The sequence below is a fragment of the Neovison vison genome, chromosome 2 (genome assembly GCF_020171115.1).
Source record: "Neovison vison isolate M4711 chromosome 2, ASM_NN_V1, whole genome shotgun sequence".
Classification (NCBI taxonomy): Eukaryota; Metazoa; Chordata; class Mammalia; order Carnivora; family Mustelidae; genus Neogale; species Neogale vison.
The window spans coordinates 195,961,088-195,978,074 of NC_058092.1; the positions used below are offsets into that span (position 1 = coordinate 195,961,088).

At 52.7% G+C, this 16,987-nt stretch overlaps 1 protein-coding gene across 1 annotated transcript; it reads left to right on the top strand.

The window, feature by feature from the left end:
* The first annotated feature begins 2,524 nt into the window (after positions 1 to 2,524).
* Positions 2,525 to 14,055, top strand: RGR (retinal G protein coupled receptor). The gene is made up of 7 exons (XM_044239961.1): positions 2,525 to 2,632; positions 4,502 to 4,658; positions 5,767 to 5,888; positions 9,035 to 9,188; positions 10,701 to 10,818; positions 12,844 to 12,957; positions 13,389 to 14,055. The coding sequence occupies exons 1-7, from the start codon at positions 2,554 to 2,556 to the stop codon at positions 13,518 to 13,520; spliced, it is 876 nt and encodes a 291-aa protein (XP_044095896.1). The 5' UTR covers positions 2,525 to 2,553; the 3' UTR covers positions 13,521 to 14,055.
* The last annotated feature ends 2,932 nt before the right edge of the window (positions 14,056 to 16,987 follow it).

Genomic DNA, 16,987 nt, shown 5'->3' on the forward strand with positions numbered 1-16,987 from the left:
TCTCTCCCGTGACAGCTCAAGGGTGAGGGTTCAAATCCCACCTCTACTCATTTACTAGGATAAGTTACATAATCTCTTCATCATCTGAAAAAGGGAAGTAATATTACTTTACCCCGCGTGGTTGTGTATAATCAACACCCCACGTTTCCCAGATTTTGATGGCCTGTGGGAATAGAAGCCACCTCCTAAGTTGTAAGTACTCAGTTTCACTAGTCCTTACAAGCGCTTGCTCCTAGAGATATTGGAAAGATTCAGAGATCTTGGGGGAGACCACAGAGGCATGTCCCATGGCCTCATGAACTTTCCCACTCTGCTGAGCAAGCAGCTGGCTCCCTGAATGCCCCCTGGACATCCAGTGTTAGAACATTCTGTCCAAGCCAAGCCTTTGTGGGCATCGCCATCAATGCCAAAGGTGTGAGGTGTCTCTTCATGAAGGCAGAGAGCATCCCTCTCCTCTGGTTATCATACTCTGAGCAAAGTCCCAGAGCAGGATCTCAGGACTTCTTAGAGAAAGCACTTTGAGTTTTTGCTGCTTGTTGCCTGCCTCCCACCTCGTCACATCATAGACATCACCCTTCGCTCATTCGTTCTTCACTTGTGACCCCAAAACTCTGCTCTTTGGTCCGGCATGGCCTTCCTGGTTCCCTCAGCTTGTCCAGAAGATTCCCTAGTTCCTCCAACCTATAGGCCTAGGCAACCTTAGACCAGTGAGGTATGACCAAGCAGATACCTAGGACCCTGGCACACACATGAAATGCCTAGCTCTGTGCCAGGTCTGTTTTTGACAATCTTGGCTTCCAGAAAATGTTGGTTTCCCTCTCTTCCTCTTTTCCAACCTAGCCAATATGATTTTCTCACTGCTTTCCACCTGTCTCCCCTCCTCCCAAAACCAAGAAGAGCACTGCATACTATTCCCATATCTCTGCCCTTTCCGCCTTCAGCTGGGGATGTCTTCCCTTCTCTCTCTGGCCTAACAGAGCTCAACCCTTGATTCCTGTCCATGTCCTCTTTCCCCTGTCCCTTGAAGTCTTCTGTGATCTTGTAGGCATGAAAAAAACCTGACATATGTATGAACCAGTAATGCAATATAGAAATTAGGAAAACGGGGTAACTGGGTTATCAGAGAAAGTTTTCCAGGAGGATATGGGCGGTCTGCTCAGCCCTGCGGGGTGGTTGGGCTTGATTAAGTGGGGACTGACAGCAGGAAAAGCATGGGAAATGAACATCTGTGGGATAGAATGAGCTGCTTGACCCAGAGTCCGGGGACAGGAGATGGGGCTTTGTTTCAGCTTCATTCACAAATCACTGCCTGACCTCAGGTCAATTCTGAACTGCTTTGAACCTGCTTCCTTATAGGAAATGAAAAGGATGATTGTCTCTAATTCATAGAGTTGCTGTAGGAATTATCCTCAGATCAATTAGCCCAGAGTCTGGCTCTTAGCAGGGCCTCAACATTAGCTATATTGTTGATAGAGCTCCAGGTCTTGGTTTCTTTATCTGAAAATGAGTGAAATCACTCTAGATCAGTATTTCCCCATATCAATTTCACCATTGGCCAACACATAACTTCTCATTTGTAAGAGCCAAGGCTCTCAGCGGGTTGAGAGGCCGCTAAGACAGCAGCCCCCCTGTGCCAAGCCCGTGCCTTGGGAGATTTTTTTTTTTATGCTTGTGTAGAGTAAATGCCTCTTGGGAGTTGGGAGCTGCAGCCCAGAGGCCATATGCATGACGTATTCTTCCACCAAGACTTACGCAGGTCGTGGGAAAGCATGTTTGTTTGTTTGTTTAAAGATTTTATTTATTTATTTGACAGACAGAGATCACAAGTAGGCAGAGAGTCAGGCAGAGAGAGAGAGAGGGGAGCAGACTCCCCGCTGAACAGAGAGCCCGATGCGGGGCTTGATCCCAGGACCCTGAGACCACGACCTAACCCGAAGGCAGAGGCTTAACCCACTAAGCCACCCAGGTGCCCCAAACATGTTTGTTTACCTTGCAAAGGAGGAAACTGAGAAGACCCAGGTGGTCCCACCCCAGTACACCCAGCTGGTTAATGGCAGGTTCTGAACCACAAACTCCGTCACTGGTCCCCATTGGGATTCTTTCTATGACAACGCTGGTTTGCCAATTATCATCCTTTACCCTTCGTTTGTGTGGACACACATGTGGGGGAGGGGTTGGCCCCGAACCAATTCTCAGGGACAGCTGCCGCTCAAATCCCTCTTTCTGCTCCCCACCCCTCCCTTGGTTATGCAACTCTTTTCTAATTTGGCTCTCAGCCACAACCTTTGGATTCTGGGAACTTAATCCTGCCTGATTGGGCTGAAATGAATGAAAAGGGCTTCCATTCCAGCTTCACAAAGGCTGCACTGTCCAACTGATGAATGTGTTTCTTCTACTTGGGCCAAAAGCACAGTTTAGGGCAGGGGCGGCAAGAAGGAGCCCAAGGCCTAGCATAATCACCTGCATGTGCCCGCACGTGGACTGGCCCTTTAAAAGGTGGGGCCTGGCTTAGCGAGCCAGAGAAGAGCTGGGCGGCAGGGACAAGGGCCCAGCATGGCAGAATCTGGGTCCCTGCCCACCGGCTTTGGGGAGCTGGAGGTGTTGGCTGTGGGGACGGTGCTGCTGGTAGAAGGTGAGCAAGGAAGGGCCTGGGTGGGGCAGGGACCCAGTGGGCTCCCAGATTCAGGCCACAGCTATGGAGCTGACAAGCAGAGGTCCCCAAGCCCTACTCCTCTGTCCCCAAACCCTACACCCAAACGCTACACTTATACCCATGGGGCTTCTGATGGGTGCCCCTGTGGGATGCCGGCTGGGAGCTGAGAGAAGCCAGCAAGGCTCAGAGAGTCTGCCCAGAATATAACCAAGAACCAGGCTCAGGCCTTTTCTTGTCCCTCCAGCTGGGTTAAAGTTTAACCTACTCCCTGAAAATCCTGCTAAGAATCTCATGTAAGCTCAGGCCTCTGGCAGGCTCTGAAGACAGACAGCTCTGTCACCTGCTCTCCATGTGACTATAACCAAGTCAGCCAGGTTCTTGGACCCCACATGGGTGATCTTGAAGGTTAGGAGGGGTCATGGTGCAAAGGTCTAGTTTCCACAGACACTCAGGATTTAATCTCTTTTGCCCCCATCCTTTCCATCTCCACATTGCTCCTGTCATCTCCATTCCCCAGCTCTAAGCATTTCCATTCCAGGGGCTGCCTAACTTCCTGAGAGGAAGTTAGGATTCTTAGCCCAGAATCCTTCAGATGCTCCTTGAGGCCAGAGTTGACCCTGGAGACCTGGTGCCGGGTCAGTTCACAACTGTTAATCAGGAATGCAGCCCTTGTTCACCCCTGAACCAGAGAGATTGTCAACCTGTTTCCTCCCCCCAAGGAGAACTGACATTGGGGAGGGAGTGGCAGCCACTAGGCCCGTCCCGAAGGCCCTGGACACCATTGTCTGGGGGACCTGCCCCTCTTCCTCTCTTCTAGGAACCCTACAATCCAGCAACCCTCTCAGTCCTCAGTCATATATTGAAACTTTACCACTTTAAGTTTCTGCACATGCTGTTCCCCTTGTCTTGAATGCTCTTTCACACCCTCTCCTCCCAGTAAACACTTGCATTTTTGAAGGCAGGATCCCTCCCCATTCCTACCTTTCTTCCTTACTTTTTTTTTTTTTTTAAAGATTTTATTTATTTATTTGACAGACAGAGATCACACGTAGGCAGAGAGGCAGGCAGAGAGAGAGGAGGAAGCAGGCTCCCTGGGGAGCAGAGAGCCTGATGTGGAGCTCGATCCCTGGACCCTGGGATCATGACCTGAGCCAAAGGCAGAGGCTTTAACCCACTGAGCCACCCAGGCGCCCATTCCTCTCTCTCGATGGGGAAGCCAGGGTTCAGAGACCTAAAGGAGCAGCAAGTGAGAGACCAAGCTAAAGCTCCAGGTCTGGTCTGCCTGCTGCCTAAGGTTGCCCCCTCCAGCCCACCTCACTGGCTGCTGTCCCAGGCAGCCCCCAGCTCAAAACTCAGACCCTTCTCCCGGCTCTCCCTAATGTTTCTGAACGGCCCTCGGAGTGACAGATGTGAGTCGTAGTCCCAGCTCTGCTACACTCACCAGCTGTGTGCTTAGGGCAAGCCAACTAGTCCCTCTAAGCCTGTTTTCCAGGTGCACATGAAGAGGACAGCATCCAGGTGAACACTGAGCAGGAGGACCCGGAGAAAGTTTTCGGTCCCCTGCGCAGATAAGTGTCAGCCGCTGTCGGCGACTGCTACTGCTCCAGCATGAACCGCGCTGTGCCTTATTGCTTTCTTCCTTACTTTTGAGTCAGGAGGAGGCAAGATATGTGTCTTACGACCGATGGTATCTGAGAGGCAGCGCTTCTCAGATAGTTGGACGAGCTGCACCGAGAAGGTTCCTGAGCATGGAGGGGCAGGAGGCTGAGGCTCTGTCCACCCCAGGCCCTTGGTTCTGACCCCAGTCGGCCTCTCCAGCCCTGACACCTGCCTCCCCCTTCTTTCCAGCGCTCACCGGCCTCTGCCTCAATAGTCTCACCATCCTCTCTTTCTGCAAGATGCCAGAGCTGCGGACCCCTACCCACCTGCTGGTGCTGAGCCTGGCTCTGGCAGACTCTGGGATCAGCCTGAACGCCCTTGTTGCAGCCACAGCCAGCCTCCGCCGGTACTAGCTCCCCCCACCCCTGGGGCCTGACCGCTGGGCACTGGGCACTGGGTACCGGGCAGCCAAGCCAGAGGCATTTTTCTCCTCCTATAGAAAACCGTAGGGGACAGGGTGGGCAGGCAGTACGAGGCTAAACCCGAATTCCACACTATCCCTGAAGACCCATGGCTGATTTCTGGAGCACAGGAGTTGCTCCAAACCCACCCACAGACCTGGCAGACTATAGGGATGAAAGGCAGAGGCTCCGCAAACAGGCTGCCTTGATGTGAGTGCTGGCTATGTCTTGGTTTCTGCTGTAAGTTGAATATTATTCTCCAGCTCATAGGGTGGCTGGAAGTATTCACTTGTTATTAGGTGGAAATAAGTGAAAATGATGCGTGGCACGCAGGAAGCCCAACAGACGTCAAATTGCAGTTGCTTTTACAAACACAAGTGTCTAAAACCTCCTTAGGTGAAAACCAGGATCTTTCAAGATGGTGTCAGGTGTTTACAAATTGTTTTCTTAAGTGAACCTGCTCCGGTTCCAGGCACTCAAACGAAGGCTGGAGCCCACCTGAGTGTGCGTGCTTAGGGCTGACCAGTCTGTGGGGCTGGGATTCGTGAGGATTTCCTGTCCTGATCTCCTCCTGACCCTTAGGTTCCAGGAGGAGGCAGTAGAAGCTTTTACACTTGCTTGGCCCTTGGGGCTGAGAGCGGGGAGCTCTGGGGTCTCCCCTCTGACCTTGCCTTCATCTGCTGTCTGACCTTGGCTCAGTGCCTCTTCTTCTCTGAGCCTAATTTTCCCTCTCCATAGAATAAAGTCATGGACTCTCTTCCCAGAATGTCCCATTTCCTTTGCCGAAGGCTTTGGACCACACAGAAAGACCCTTTGGTCTGAGATGCAGAGAAAGACACTGAGCCCAGGCAGTTTGCATTGGGCTTTACTTGGTCAGCCCAGGGACTTGACCTCTGGGGCTCCTGTTTCCTTGTAGGAGAAACAGACAATGAAGCCCTCTTCTGGGGACTCGGGCCAACATTCAGGAGGGTGCCCTCCAAGCTCCTGAGGGGCAGGTGTGGGAGAAGGGCAGGGACAGAGGGAAGGGATCGCTGGCCCCGGTGTCTCCCACAGGAGCTGGCCCTATGGCTCCGATGGCTGCCAGGCTCACGGTTTCCAGGGCTTTGTGACCGCGCTGGCCAGCATCTGCAGCACCGCGGCCGTCGCCTGGGGGCGCTATCACCACTACTGCACGCGTAAGTATTGGTGCTCCCAGAGGGAGGGACGTCTGTGCGGTGAGGGTGATCAGGACAAAGGTCGGCTCTGTGTTTCCCAGTCCAGGGGAGACTAGGTGGGTCTGAGTGTCCGTAAGTATGTGGAAAGGAAGGAGGCAGGGAGAACCGACAGGAAAGGTGCCCCAGGCCCCTGCTGGAATGTCAATGCAGCATCAGGCAAGTCAGGAGTCCTCTCTGAACCTCTGTCTCCTCTAAGAGCAGATTTTTATAAGCAACCTCCTGGTTTTATTCTGAAAATCAACTAACGTCATAGATACAGAAAATGGCCTTGCAGATGGGCCCCACTGGGGGGCAGAGAGACTGTGTGTGTGTGTGTGTGGGTGGGTGGGTGTGTGTGTGTGTAGTGGGTGTGTATCCCTGCACCTCACATTCCGTGGGGCCTCCACCATCTCAGGGCTTCATGAAGACCAGTCCAGCCCCAGAGCTCCCAAACTGCACTGTCAATGCCACCTTCTTAACTGGCTATGTCACTGTACGACCCGCTCTGTTATATACTTGATTTTTTTTCTTAAAAGTTATTCATTTAAAAAAACACAAACACCTGCTCTAGTCTCATCCTAAGCAATGTCTCTGAAATCACAACTTTAATGTCCTTACAATTTTAGTACACATTAAAATTTAAAAACATGTTCACCCACTGGCCTTCTAGAATCTTGCTCCCCATCAGGGATATGTGAACAGACCTCGGGGGGCTGTGAGTCTGCTAACCCTTACCACAAACCCCAACTTGCAGTCTGGGAAGTGGGGGCTCAGAGAAGTTAAGCCCTTCCCCAAGGTCACCCAGCTAGGAGAGGCAGAGCAGGCACTGGGCGTGGCCAGGATGCCTCCCATGTCAGTCACTACTTCTGTCTCCTGGGCTCTACATCCCAACCTGTGGCTTTCTTGGCATGGAGCCTGCTGTGGTGGCTGTGGCCAGCATGGCCTGAAGCCCTGGGCAAGGCCCCTTTGGAATCTGCAGTTCTGCTCTCACCCCGCCATCCCCCCAACATACACAATCCACCCCACCTCCCCCCTCGGCAAAGTCACTTACCTCTCCCCAGGCCAGAAAGTTGATAGAAATGATAAGATTATCATTTCTTTTTTTTTTTTTTTTTAAGATTTTATTTATTTATTTGACAGACAGAGATCACAAGCAGGCAGAGAGGCAGGCAGAGAGAGAGAGAAGGAAGCAGGCTCCTGGCTGAGCAGAGAGCCCGATGCAGGGCTCGATCCCTGGACCCTGGGATCATGACCTGAGCCGAAGGCAGTGGCTTAACCCACTGAGCCACCCAGGTGCCCCAAGATTATCATTTCTAGAGGCAGATGAGTTTCACTTGCCCCATCTGACCTCAGAGTGCCTCTCCTGCTTCTCCTATCCCAGTCTGACCCCCAGGGCTCCCTCAGACCACTGTATGCACACATATACACACATACACACTCACACACATGCACATATACAATGCACACCTCCTCGGACAGCAACACACTTCCCTCCCTCAGTATAGAGCAGTTGATCCCTATTCTGAGGTCCCTAGAGCAAAGCCTCTCCTAAGCTGGAGGGCACCGTGGAACAATATGAAAGCAGGGGAGGGGGAAGGTGGGTGTCTGAGCTTATCCACTCCATACAGGATGACCCTGGACATATCACTGTGGTCATCTGTTTCCAAAGCCAATAGAGCAATACATCGTTATGGTAACTATTAATCGTTGTGTCCCAGTCAGGGGGAGGGGTGTCTCCGTCAGCTTGGGCCGCTATAACAAAATACCATACATGGATGCTGAAACAACAGAGATGGATTTCTTAGTTTTTCGGTGCTGAAAGTCTGAGATCAGGGTTCCAGCATGGCTGGCTTCTGGCATCTTCCAGGCTTGTGGACAGCTGCCTTCCTGCTCTGTCACCTCATGGAGAAGAGAGATCATCTCTCTCTCTTTTTTAAAAAGATTTTATTTATTTGTTTCACAGAGATCACAAATAGGCAGAGAGGCAGGCAGAGATAGGGAGGAAGCAAGCTCCCCGCTGAGCAGAGAGCCCGATGTGTGGCTCGACCCCAGGACCCTGAGATCATGACTTGGGCTGAAGACGGAGGCTTTAACCAACTGAGTCACCCAGGCACCCCGAGATCATCTCTCTTATATCTTCTCACATAAGGGCACTAATCAAATCATAGGAGTTCCACCCTTGTGACCTAATTACCTCCAAAAGATTCTCTCCTGGAATGCCATCACACGGGGGGTGGGGAGGCAGGGAGGGGGAGGGCTTCCACACACGAGTTTGGTCAAGGCTTAAACACTGAGTCCATAGCAGGAGGATACATTCAAGCAAACTGCCTTCAGGGCTGTTGTTGGGGAAGCAGTGTCCGGATGCGGGAAGGTATAGATCTGCTCTTCTCTGTGGATCAAACCCCACTTGGAGACCTACCCTCTGCCCTGGGGTCTTGTCCTCAAAAGAACATGACAAATAAACCACAGACAGATGAGGTGCAAGGGAAAAGCTTTCTGAAGCCAGGACCAGGAGGAACCATCGGATGGGAAGGGCTGGAGGAGGCTGCTACAGAGAGGGGCGTGGGAGGAGGGGACATGGAGGAGGTCAGGTCAGTGGGACTGGTCACATGAAAAAATGATGTTGGGACCAAGCCCCTGCCATCAGCACTGAGATGGCACCCCAGGTCCTCAGAAGGTATCCTGGAAGCGGGACAGTGGCCTGTGTCTGAGCCACAGCCAAGGACCGCGGTAAGTCTAGACTTCTGCCTCCCTTTCTGTGACCCTTACCTGAACTGCACTGCCCATGCTTCTTCCCTGGTTGACTTGGGGAGGCATACCTGTTTTTTTGCTGCTCCCTCCTTCTCTGTGCTCTAAAGAAGGTGGTATAGAATGTCTCCCAGGAGACATTCACCACCCATTATCTCTTTTATTCTTCATAACCATCCTCTGAGACCTGGATTATCATTCCCATTTTGTTGAGGAGAAAATGGAGGCTCAGAGAAACTTTCAGCTTGCCCGAGGCACTAAGCTAGGAGCATCAGAGCCAGGATTTAGGAACATTCTGTGTGACCATGAAGTCCATTCTTTGGCACGCCAACAAGCAAGTACCTCTCTCCACCCTCCTCTTCCTCCTCTCTCCCATGCAGGCAGCCAACTGGCATGGAACACGGCCATCTCCTTGGTGATCTGTGTGTGGCTGTCTTCTGCCTTCTGGGCAGCACTGCCCCTCCTGGGCTGGGGCCGCTATGACTATGAGCCTCTGGGAACGTGTTGCACCCTGGACTACTCCCGGGGGGACAGGTGAGGTGGGAGGAGCAGCTTCAAGGCTCCCTTCCTGGGGAATTTTTGCTTTGAGTTCTTATAACAACAGGAGCATAACAACAGTGTCACAGCTGAAAATCCACATGGGGAAATGTCAGCATGTGACAGATAATCTCAACTCCTTGGTCATGATACCCACTTGCAAGCGGACAGTGGGACTAGGGAAAGCCCATTCTGCAAGCCGGACAACTGATGGGCATGTGATGCAAATAATTAAATACTGACAAATATAAATTTTTGCCCCAAAAGGAGTATTACCCAGTGAGCTGTTGGCCTGTGTGAGTCACTGAGTCACAGACAGTCAGCACAGTCACTGAGCCCCATGACCCCTTTGCCGTCTTCAGTGCAGCCGGGCTGTTCCAGCTCCGACTTGTTCAGTTTCTTAAGGGAGTTGTGTCCTTTGTTCAGTACAAAGAATGTTAAGGTCTTTGCACTGGGAGGGACCTCCTTGGCATAGAGTTTAGTTCTTGAGTTTCCTGAGCACCTGCTGTGAGCCAACCCCTGGGCCAAGCCCTAGAGAGACAAGATTGATGCATGATGGCCCCCACCATCATGGAGCATGTGTCCAGGACTGCCCCATCTATGTGGCTCTGGAGACACCAGGGGAGACACCAGGGGAGACACCAGGGCCTAGAGAGACCCTTTAGGGGACATCTTGGGGAGGGGCCACATAGGCTCCAGCCCCGCTCTTTCTTCTACTAGAGCCATGTTGCTTTCATCTGCTTTACATGTCTACTCATGACCTATCTGCCCCTGATGACAGGCTTTCCAGGTGAAACCTGCTTGAGATCCCAAGTCTGGTACAATTGTCCTTCCAGGACACTCCCTACAGGTGTCCTCCTGGCCAGTGTCCAGTTCTCTGGCAGCCTTCCCTCCTACTCCTCCCTACTGGGCAGCACCAAGGTAACACAGTCTTCCCTTCACAGAATGGGAGTCTACCTTCCTGGGACTCCCACCTGTTCCTGACCAGCCCTCCCACTTTCCCATGACCCTTCCTGGGACCCCAGACTCTCCTGTGGTCCTTTCAGTGATTTCTTCATTGACACTGTCCAGTCTCTTTGTCATCTCCAGACCCCTTTCAAGTCCCTGTGCCAGGAGCATTCCTTGAATGATCCTTCCTCTTGGTCCTTTGACCTATCTTCCACTTGGTAAACGTGTTTTCCAAACTGAAGTGTCCTATTCTCCATGCTTGGGGCATATACAGAAAGCAGGCCTGAGTACCTGAACTGCCCAACAGAAAGTTGAAGAAGGACTCCCCCTCATCTCAGCCCTCTGGCTCTTAAAGGCAAGTTCAAGAAGGACCTAGTGGCTCCCTGTCTCTAAGGGGAGTCTGTGTGGGACCTGGGGGCAACCGCACTCAGAGCTTTTGTCTGATGAGAACAGTTCCTCACAGGTGGCTGTCTAGGGTGAAGGCTAATACGCCTTCAAGGGCAGCTGACCTCCCCCCATCCCCAGAGATGACCCTGACTCCTCTACCCCCTCTGCCTGCAGAAACTTCATCAGCTTCCTCTTCACCATGGCCTTTTTCAACTTCTTCCTGCCTCTCTTCATCACAGTCATATCATATCAGCTCATGGAGCAGAAACTCAGGAAGACGCGCCACCTCCAGGTGAGGATCAGTGCCAGAGAGGAAGAAATCCCTCTGTCCCTCTCAAGGAACATGACTGATGTGAGAGACAGTAGTTAGGGGTTTTCTGTGTTTTCAGTGATCAGGAAAAAAATTCAACATTCACAGAGCTTGGGCTGTTGGGTCAGGAATGTCCCCTCCCCATTGCTGGGCATTGCCAAGACCCAGGAGGAAGGGCCAGGACTGCTCAGACTTACCGGACCCCAGAACCTTGAGAGTCAGGGCACCCTGCCAGACCCCATTCATGCTGTCACATTTCATTCTTCCCAAGGACGTAGGGGTAGGCACAGAATGACATACTTTTCAAATATTCCTTTTAAATTGCTCCAAGATGTTTCGTTTAATCACAGACTGTTATCCAGAACATAAAATCACACTTGCAAGCACATTTGTCCAAGAAAAACAATCTTTCAAAAAAAAAAAAAAAAAAAAGCCCTCCTGGCCATTCCTGAATTTCTGCATTAATAGTCCCTTTCTACAATTTTCTTTTGTCCCCTTGACAATCTCTAGCAGATGAGCCATAATAAGCACCCAAGTTTCAAAAAAAAAAAAACAGATACTAATACTACTTTTCTGTGTATGAAGACATTCCATCTTTGCAACTACTCTCTAAAGAAGGTTTTGTTATCACTTTGCCACAGGCTAGAAAATTGAGGCTATAATAAGGGCTTGTTAAGTAACTAGCTACAAGCCGGGAAGCTAGTAATAACAGAATTGGATCAAACCCAGGCCTGGGACTCCATGACCCAAGTGGTCATAGTGCATAAAAGAAACATTCAATCTTTGTTGAGACACTTAATTTGCCACATTATTTTTTTTTTCCTTGTGAATTGGGAAAGGACTGTACAAATCAATTTTAGCAGGAGATCCAGGTTGCTCAGAGTCAGAGGGAGGACGAGAGCTGGGCCGAGACAGGAATCGTGCATGGCTCCCGGCTCCTGCTCCCCTGCCCCTCACCGCCTCCGGGCTGTCCTCCGCGCTGCCCGCCCAAGCACTACCTGGGTGCCCAAAGTCGCCCACGTTTACTGGAAATCCAATCGGCCAGGAGACAGGGCTGCCACACCAGTGTGCTTTTTTCCCCTCCGTGGCCTGTCGTGAAACCATCAGTTCCCGCAGCATCAGCAGAGGTTGCGGCGTGTGGGCTAGGGACCTCGGTCAAGGGCAGGCCGGCCTCCGGAGGTGCTGCGGCCTCAGTGCTCCTCTGGCATCAGCTCCGCCAGGAGCCCCTCTGTCAGTGCGAAGCAGTTTCTTTTCTTTTCTTTTCTTTTTGGAATGAGGGAGGGGCAACTCACGAGAATAAATGTCTCCCAACTAACATATTTTTATTTCATGAAAGAAATGTGCCCTCTTTCAACTTAAGTCACCTTCTTCGTTAAAGGGAGACGCAAAGAGAAAATAGGCACTGATTTCCAGCGGCAGCATTTTAACATCTGAATGTGCGGGGGAAGCCATAACCGCAGCTTCCAACCTGAGAATATATCGCAAGTCGTACGCTTCCCTGTGGCCAGAGGCGGCACCACAGGGCTCGCTCCCCCGGTTGTCTCAAACCTTGCAAAGCCGCTTTGAACCGGGGACAGGTAGATCCACCAGGTGGCTGCAGCTGACAAGCGGGTTCTGAGACTGAGCTGTGAAGGCAGCTCAGCCTGGGGAGCCTCGCTCACCCAGCCCAGAGTTGGAGCCCAGAGTTCCTCAGAAAGAGCGTGGACCAGGAAGGGAGCTCATTATCCAACCCCTAGTCCCTGCCTCCAGGTAAGTGAAGCATTATCAAACCATTTTTGCAAACAAGACAACTGAGGTCAAGTGAGGTTAAATGGCAGGTTTAGGGTCACACAGCTTACCTGCCAGAGAGGTCCATCTGACCCTGAGCTCCTCTGCAGGCTCAGCACCTTCCCACAGCTGGGTCACACTGCCCCGGCCCTGCTGAGTGCCCACCTGGTCCCTCCCCGTGGGGGGATGCAGCCAGCGAGAGCAGCTCAGCGCCTCTCTCCCGTGACCATCTCTCCGCAGGTGAACACCACTCTGCCCGCCAGGACGCTGCTGTTCGGCTGGGGCCCCTATGCCCTCCTGTATCTCTCTGCAACGATCGTGGATGTGAGCTCCATCTCCCCCAAGCTGCAGATGGTACGGAGCCCGCCCGGACCCAGAGTTAGAACTCTCTCCATCTCTGTGTCTCTCTGTCTTGCACCATCTCTCTTTCCTGCCTTCTGGCCTCCTGGGAGTCTTTTCCTTTTTCCTTAGAACACCCATATTGCACTGGGAATTTGCTTTTCTTGGGGGCCACACGGGGCTGCTGCTTGACATTGCCTCCCATGAGAGGACAGGGACAGCCCCACTCCGGGACCAAGGCTGAGACTGGTGCTCAGGACGGGGGGGGCTTCCATGCCTCATCTGCCAACTGGTCAAGGAGGCCTTGGGAGTTGCAGAATCCAGCCCAGGACCATAACTGGTGGCTGTGGCGTGCGGGGTGAGGGTGGGACTGGGGTCACCAAGTGGGACCAGGGAGAGATGCTGAGGCTGTGAGGCTTCTTCCCTGAACTTTTCTGTCCCAACAGGTGCCTGCCCTCATTGCCAAAACAGTGCCCACGATTAATGCCATCAACTATGCCCTGGGCAGTGAGATGGTCCACAAGGGCATTTGGCAGTGCCTCTCACCCCAGAGAAGCGAACGGGACCGAGCCCGGTGAGGTTCTCTGGGGGGCTGCTCAGACCCAGGCCCACCCCAACACCCTGGACTGAGCCCCATGCTAGGAGGCTGCCCCAGAGTCCTGCCCAGCAGCCTCAGAAGCCAAGCTCCAGACACTCGTTCACACCCCTCCCACCCCCACCCCCCCACGCGGGGATGGCCCTGTTGGGTGTGGCCCTCGGTCAGACACGGGGGACTCAGAGAGCACCCAGACAACATGGGAGGACCTGGGACTTTGGAGCCAGACAGACCTGAGTTTCCATCACAGCCCTCCAAACAGAGGCTGAGAGACCTTGGGAAAGTCACTCCCTCTGAACTGAGCTTCCTGACCAACAACATAAAGTCTCCACTGGGCTGCTGTGAGGTTTAAGCAAGAGAACGCGTACTCACCATGCACAGGGACCTTCACTAAAACAGCTCTCAGGGTTCCCAGTCTTACATAGAAAGGCATGAAAGCTCCTGGTTTCTTATGGGAGGGCCACCCAGGCAGTCAGTGTTCCAATGCCACTTATTAAATTGAGATCTGGTGCAAGCGACTGCGTCTGTGTGTGCATCTGTTTCCCGGCTTGGGAGCGGTGGTGACCAGCATGGTGACTTCACCGTGCAGAAAGGACCAGAACATCACGTGGTGCATTAAGTGTTCACTGACAGCCACCGGCACCCGCCAGCCAATGACAGCCAGCTGCATGCTGCTTAGTTGCCAGCATTAAAAAATCAAGATAATGTATTTAAAAGCCCAGATGTCTGAAGATAAGGTCTGGGGGAGGCTCCATGGTGACAGTCTGTAGAACTCGGGGCAGCTCTGCCCTTTGCCCGGGGCTTGTCCCCTTCCATCAGTGACAGCTTGTATGTTCCCTGCAGAGTCTCTAGGCATCTGGGTTTGTGACAGTGGTGGGGTCCCCAATCCTGGATGGACAGCTGCACCTCCAGCAGAGTCAGCGTTTCAGGGGCAATGTGTGGCAGGTGCACAGACGTGGGGGGAGGAAGCATTGTCCCAGAGGGAAATGGAGGTGGTTGGTGGGGAGGTGGTGGGTTCTGCAGAAGGTCTGATCATGGAGAGCCGGCTGCCCCAGGCACCCAGGATGCAGGGAAAATGAAAGTTCAACCCGTAGATGCTGAGCAGGGAAGAAACAGGATAGGGTGGTCACGAGAACAGCATCTGGGGGCCCTGTGTGCCAGCACCTGCCTCTCAGCTTTGCAGATGCGGAAAATCAGGTCACATAAGCATGACTCATAAGAAGTCTGCACTCCGCAGAGGCTGGCTCAGTCATTTTGCAAAACCAGGTGAAATGGAGAGGGAAGCAGCTGTCCCACAGCCCTGTTTTCTAGACCATGCCCTGAGCTGTGTGCTGTAGAGACAGGAAGCCATTCAGCCTCAATCCAGTGACCAGTCAGATTCTTAGTCATAGGCCCTGCGGTGGGAACTGAGAGGGGGAGTCCTGGGGCCTGAGCTGGGTTTACACACAGGCTGAGTGGGTGGCCACAAAAGTGACAGTGTCCAGAGTCCAGAGATACTGGCCCTTCCCCCACAGTCCACGAGTCCTTAAATAGTCTTTATTGAGGACCCACCCTTCACTCCACCGTTAAAGACACTAACCCCGAAAGGTGGGACAAGGGAACACAGTGAGAAGAGAAGGGAGGGACACCCAGACTCAGAGAAAGAAGTGGGGAGATGAAAAGGCTGAAGATGCCCAGCAAGAGTAGCCAGAGTCCCCACACAGACTCTGCCCCTACCTGTGATCAAAGAGGTGCAGGGCAGATTGGCCAGGCATGGTCATAGCTCCTGCCCTGTATCCCAAGCTTGTGTAGAGGGGAGAAGGTGGGCTCCGTGCATGTCCACCCTGGACTGGGTTGGCAGGAGATAGCAGGGGCTGAAGCAGCACCCCATGGGGAATGACCAAAGCCCTCTGGGAAGCCCCAAGCCTATTTACACCCCCGCCTCTCACCCACGGAATGGGTTTAGAGCACCTTTGAGCTTTACTGCCCATGTCCCAAAGCACTTTCAGGATCTCAAGTCCTTGTGGACACTATGTGCAGAACCCCTCCTCTGCCCTACTTGCCACCACCCACCAGCACCCACCCTGCCCTTCCATGGAGCCACTCACTTCCCAGGCCAGAGGGACAAAAGCGATGGCTGGGTCCTTTCTGACGCCCACCTCCCTGCAAGCCCTTGGGACAGGCACCGGACTGGGAGAGGAATTAGAGCTGTTTCCTGGAAGAGTCAGCACCTGAAAAAAGTTAGAGCACAGTCCCCAAAGCCCTAGAAGCTTCTGGAGCTCCCCCTCCTCTGCCAGAGCCACCCCCCTCCCCCACCTAAGACCCATTCACGGTGCTCAAAATGCCTGCTGATTTTCTCCATGTTCACTGTAGACTACGTCCGTCGGGAACTTCCACAGTTGGGAAAACATCTGAAGAAATCAGTTACTTCTATCTCCTTGACAGGTTTGTTTCCTGGCCCCTTTTTGTTCATTGATTTCAGTGAGCACCACCCCCCAACTCTCCTGCCTCCCCAGGCTCGGGTTGAGCAATCTACCCCCCAACCAACCCACCCTGTTCCTTTCCTCTATGTGTGTATGTGGCCTCCAGTGCCACTAGTAGGGACAGTGCTCTACTTCCCCCACACAGACACAACTGGCTTTGGGAGACATGCCAGCCTTGTCCCCCAGCCCACACCGGCAACCGCACTGTTGTCCCCCAGCCCACACCATCCATCACTGTTGCTGTCATGCTCTCCCCAAGCTCCTTTTGGACCACATGGTGGCAAACATGCTGTGTCTGTATCGGACCCTGGGCTGATGGGGTGAGACAGGTCTGAGATCCTTTCCAGTCACCCCAGAAAAAGTCCAAATCTCTTTATCTTCCTAGCTTTTGTGGGTAAAAACTGTGCTAATCTGGCTAAGAAGGCTCAAAAGTAGAGATTACGGTCCAGCTGTGTCCACGCAAGTGGAGTCAGCATTATCAACATTACCCAGAAGTTTCCTTCAGAATCTTTGCAAATCGTACATCAAAATGAAACTTTCCCCCTATTCTATGGAAATTAGGCATGCCCTCTGAGTGTCTCTGTATGTTTGGTTTAGTCCCGTGTTTCAGTAGAATTGTCCCCCACTGACTCTCAATGTGCAGAACATTTCAGCCCCACTCTGGATTTTCCTTTAAGTTTCTGTGGCTTGACTTGGTAACCTATATGTCTCCAGTAATTTAAAAATGTAACCTATGGGGGAAGAGAGCCCTGTGCATGCTGTCCCGTGTGGTGATGCGGCCTCAGCCCTGCCATCCTGTCACTGGGGGAGGGGGCCTGGGTGAATCCCGAGCCCTCTCTGGCGCGTCCTGTCTTCATTTCACCTTCCTCTTCATCATCTCCGTCTGAGCGGGGCTCTGACAAGGGCGCGAGGCTTTCAGACACTACCAAAAGTCTGTTTTCATCCCCTCCTAAAATCCATATGTTGAAGCCCTAACCCCCAATGTGAC

What these genes read in the sequence shown, in the direction of transcription:
- RGR (XM_044239961.1), top strand. Translation starts at nt 2,554, where the DNA reads ATGGCAGAATCTGGGTCCCTGCCCACCGGCTTTGGGGAGCTGGAGGTG. An exon ending in GACTACTCCCGGGGGGACAG is followed by an intron (nt 9,189 to 10,700) that starts GTGAGGTGGGAG and finishes CTCTGCCTGCAG; the next exon opens with AAACTTCATCAGCTTCCTCT. An exon ending in GGAAGACGCGCCACCTCCAG is followed by an intron (nt 10,819 to 12,843) that starts GTGAGGATCAGT and finishes ATCTCTCCGCAG; the next exon opens with GTGAACACCACTCTGCCCGC.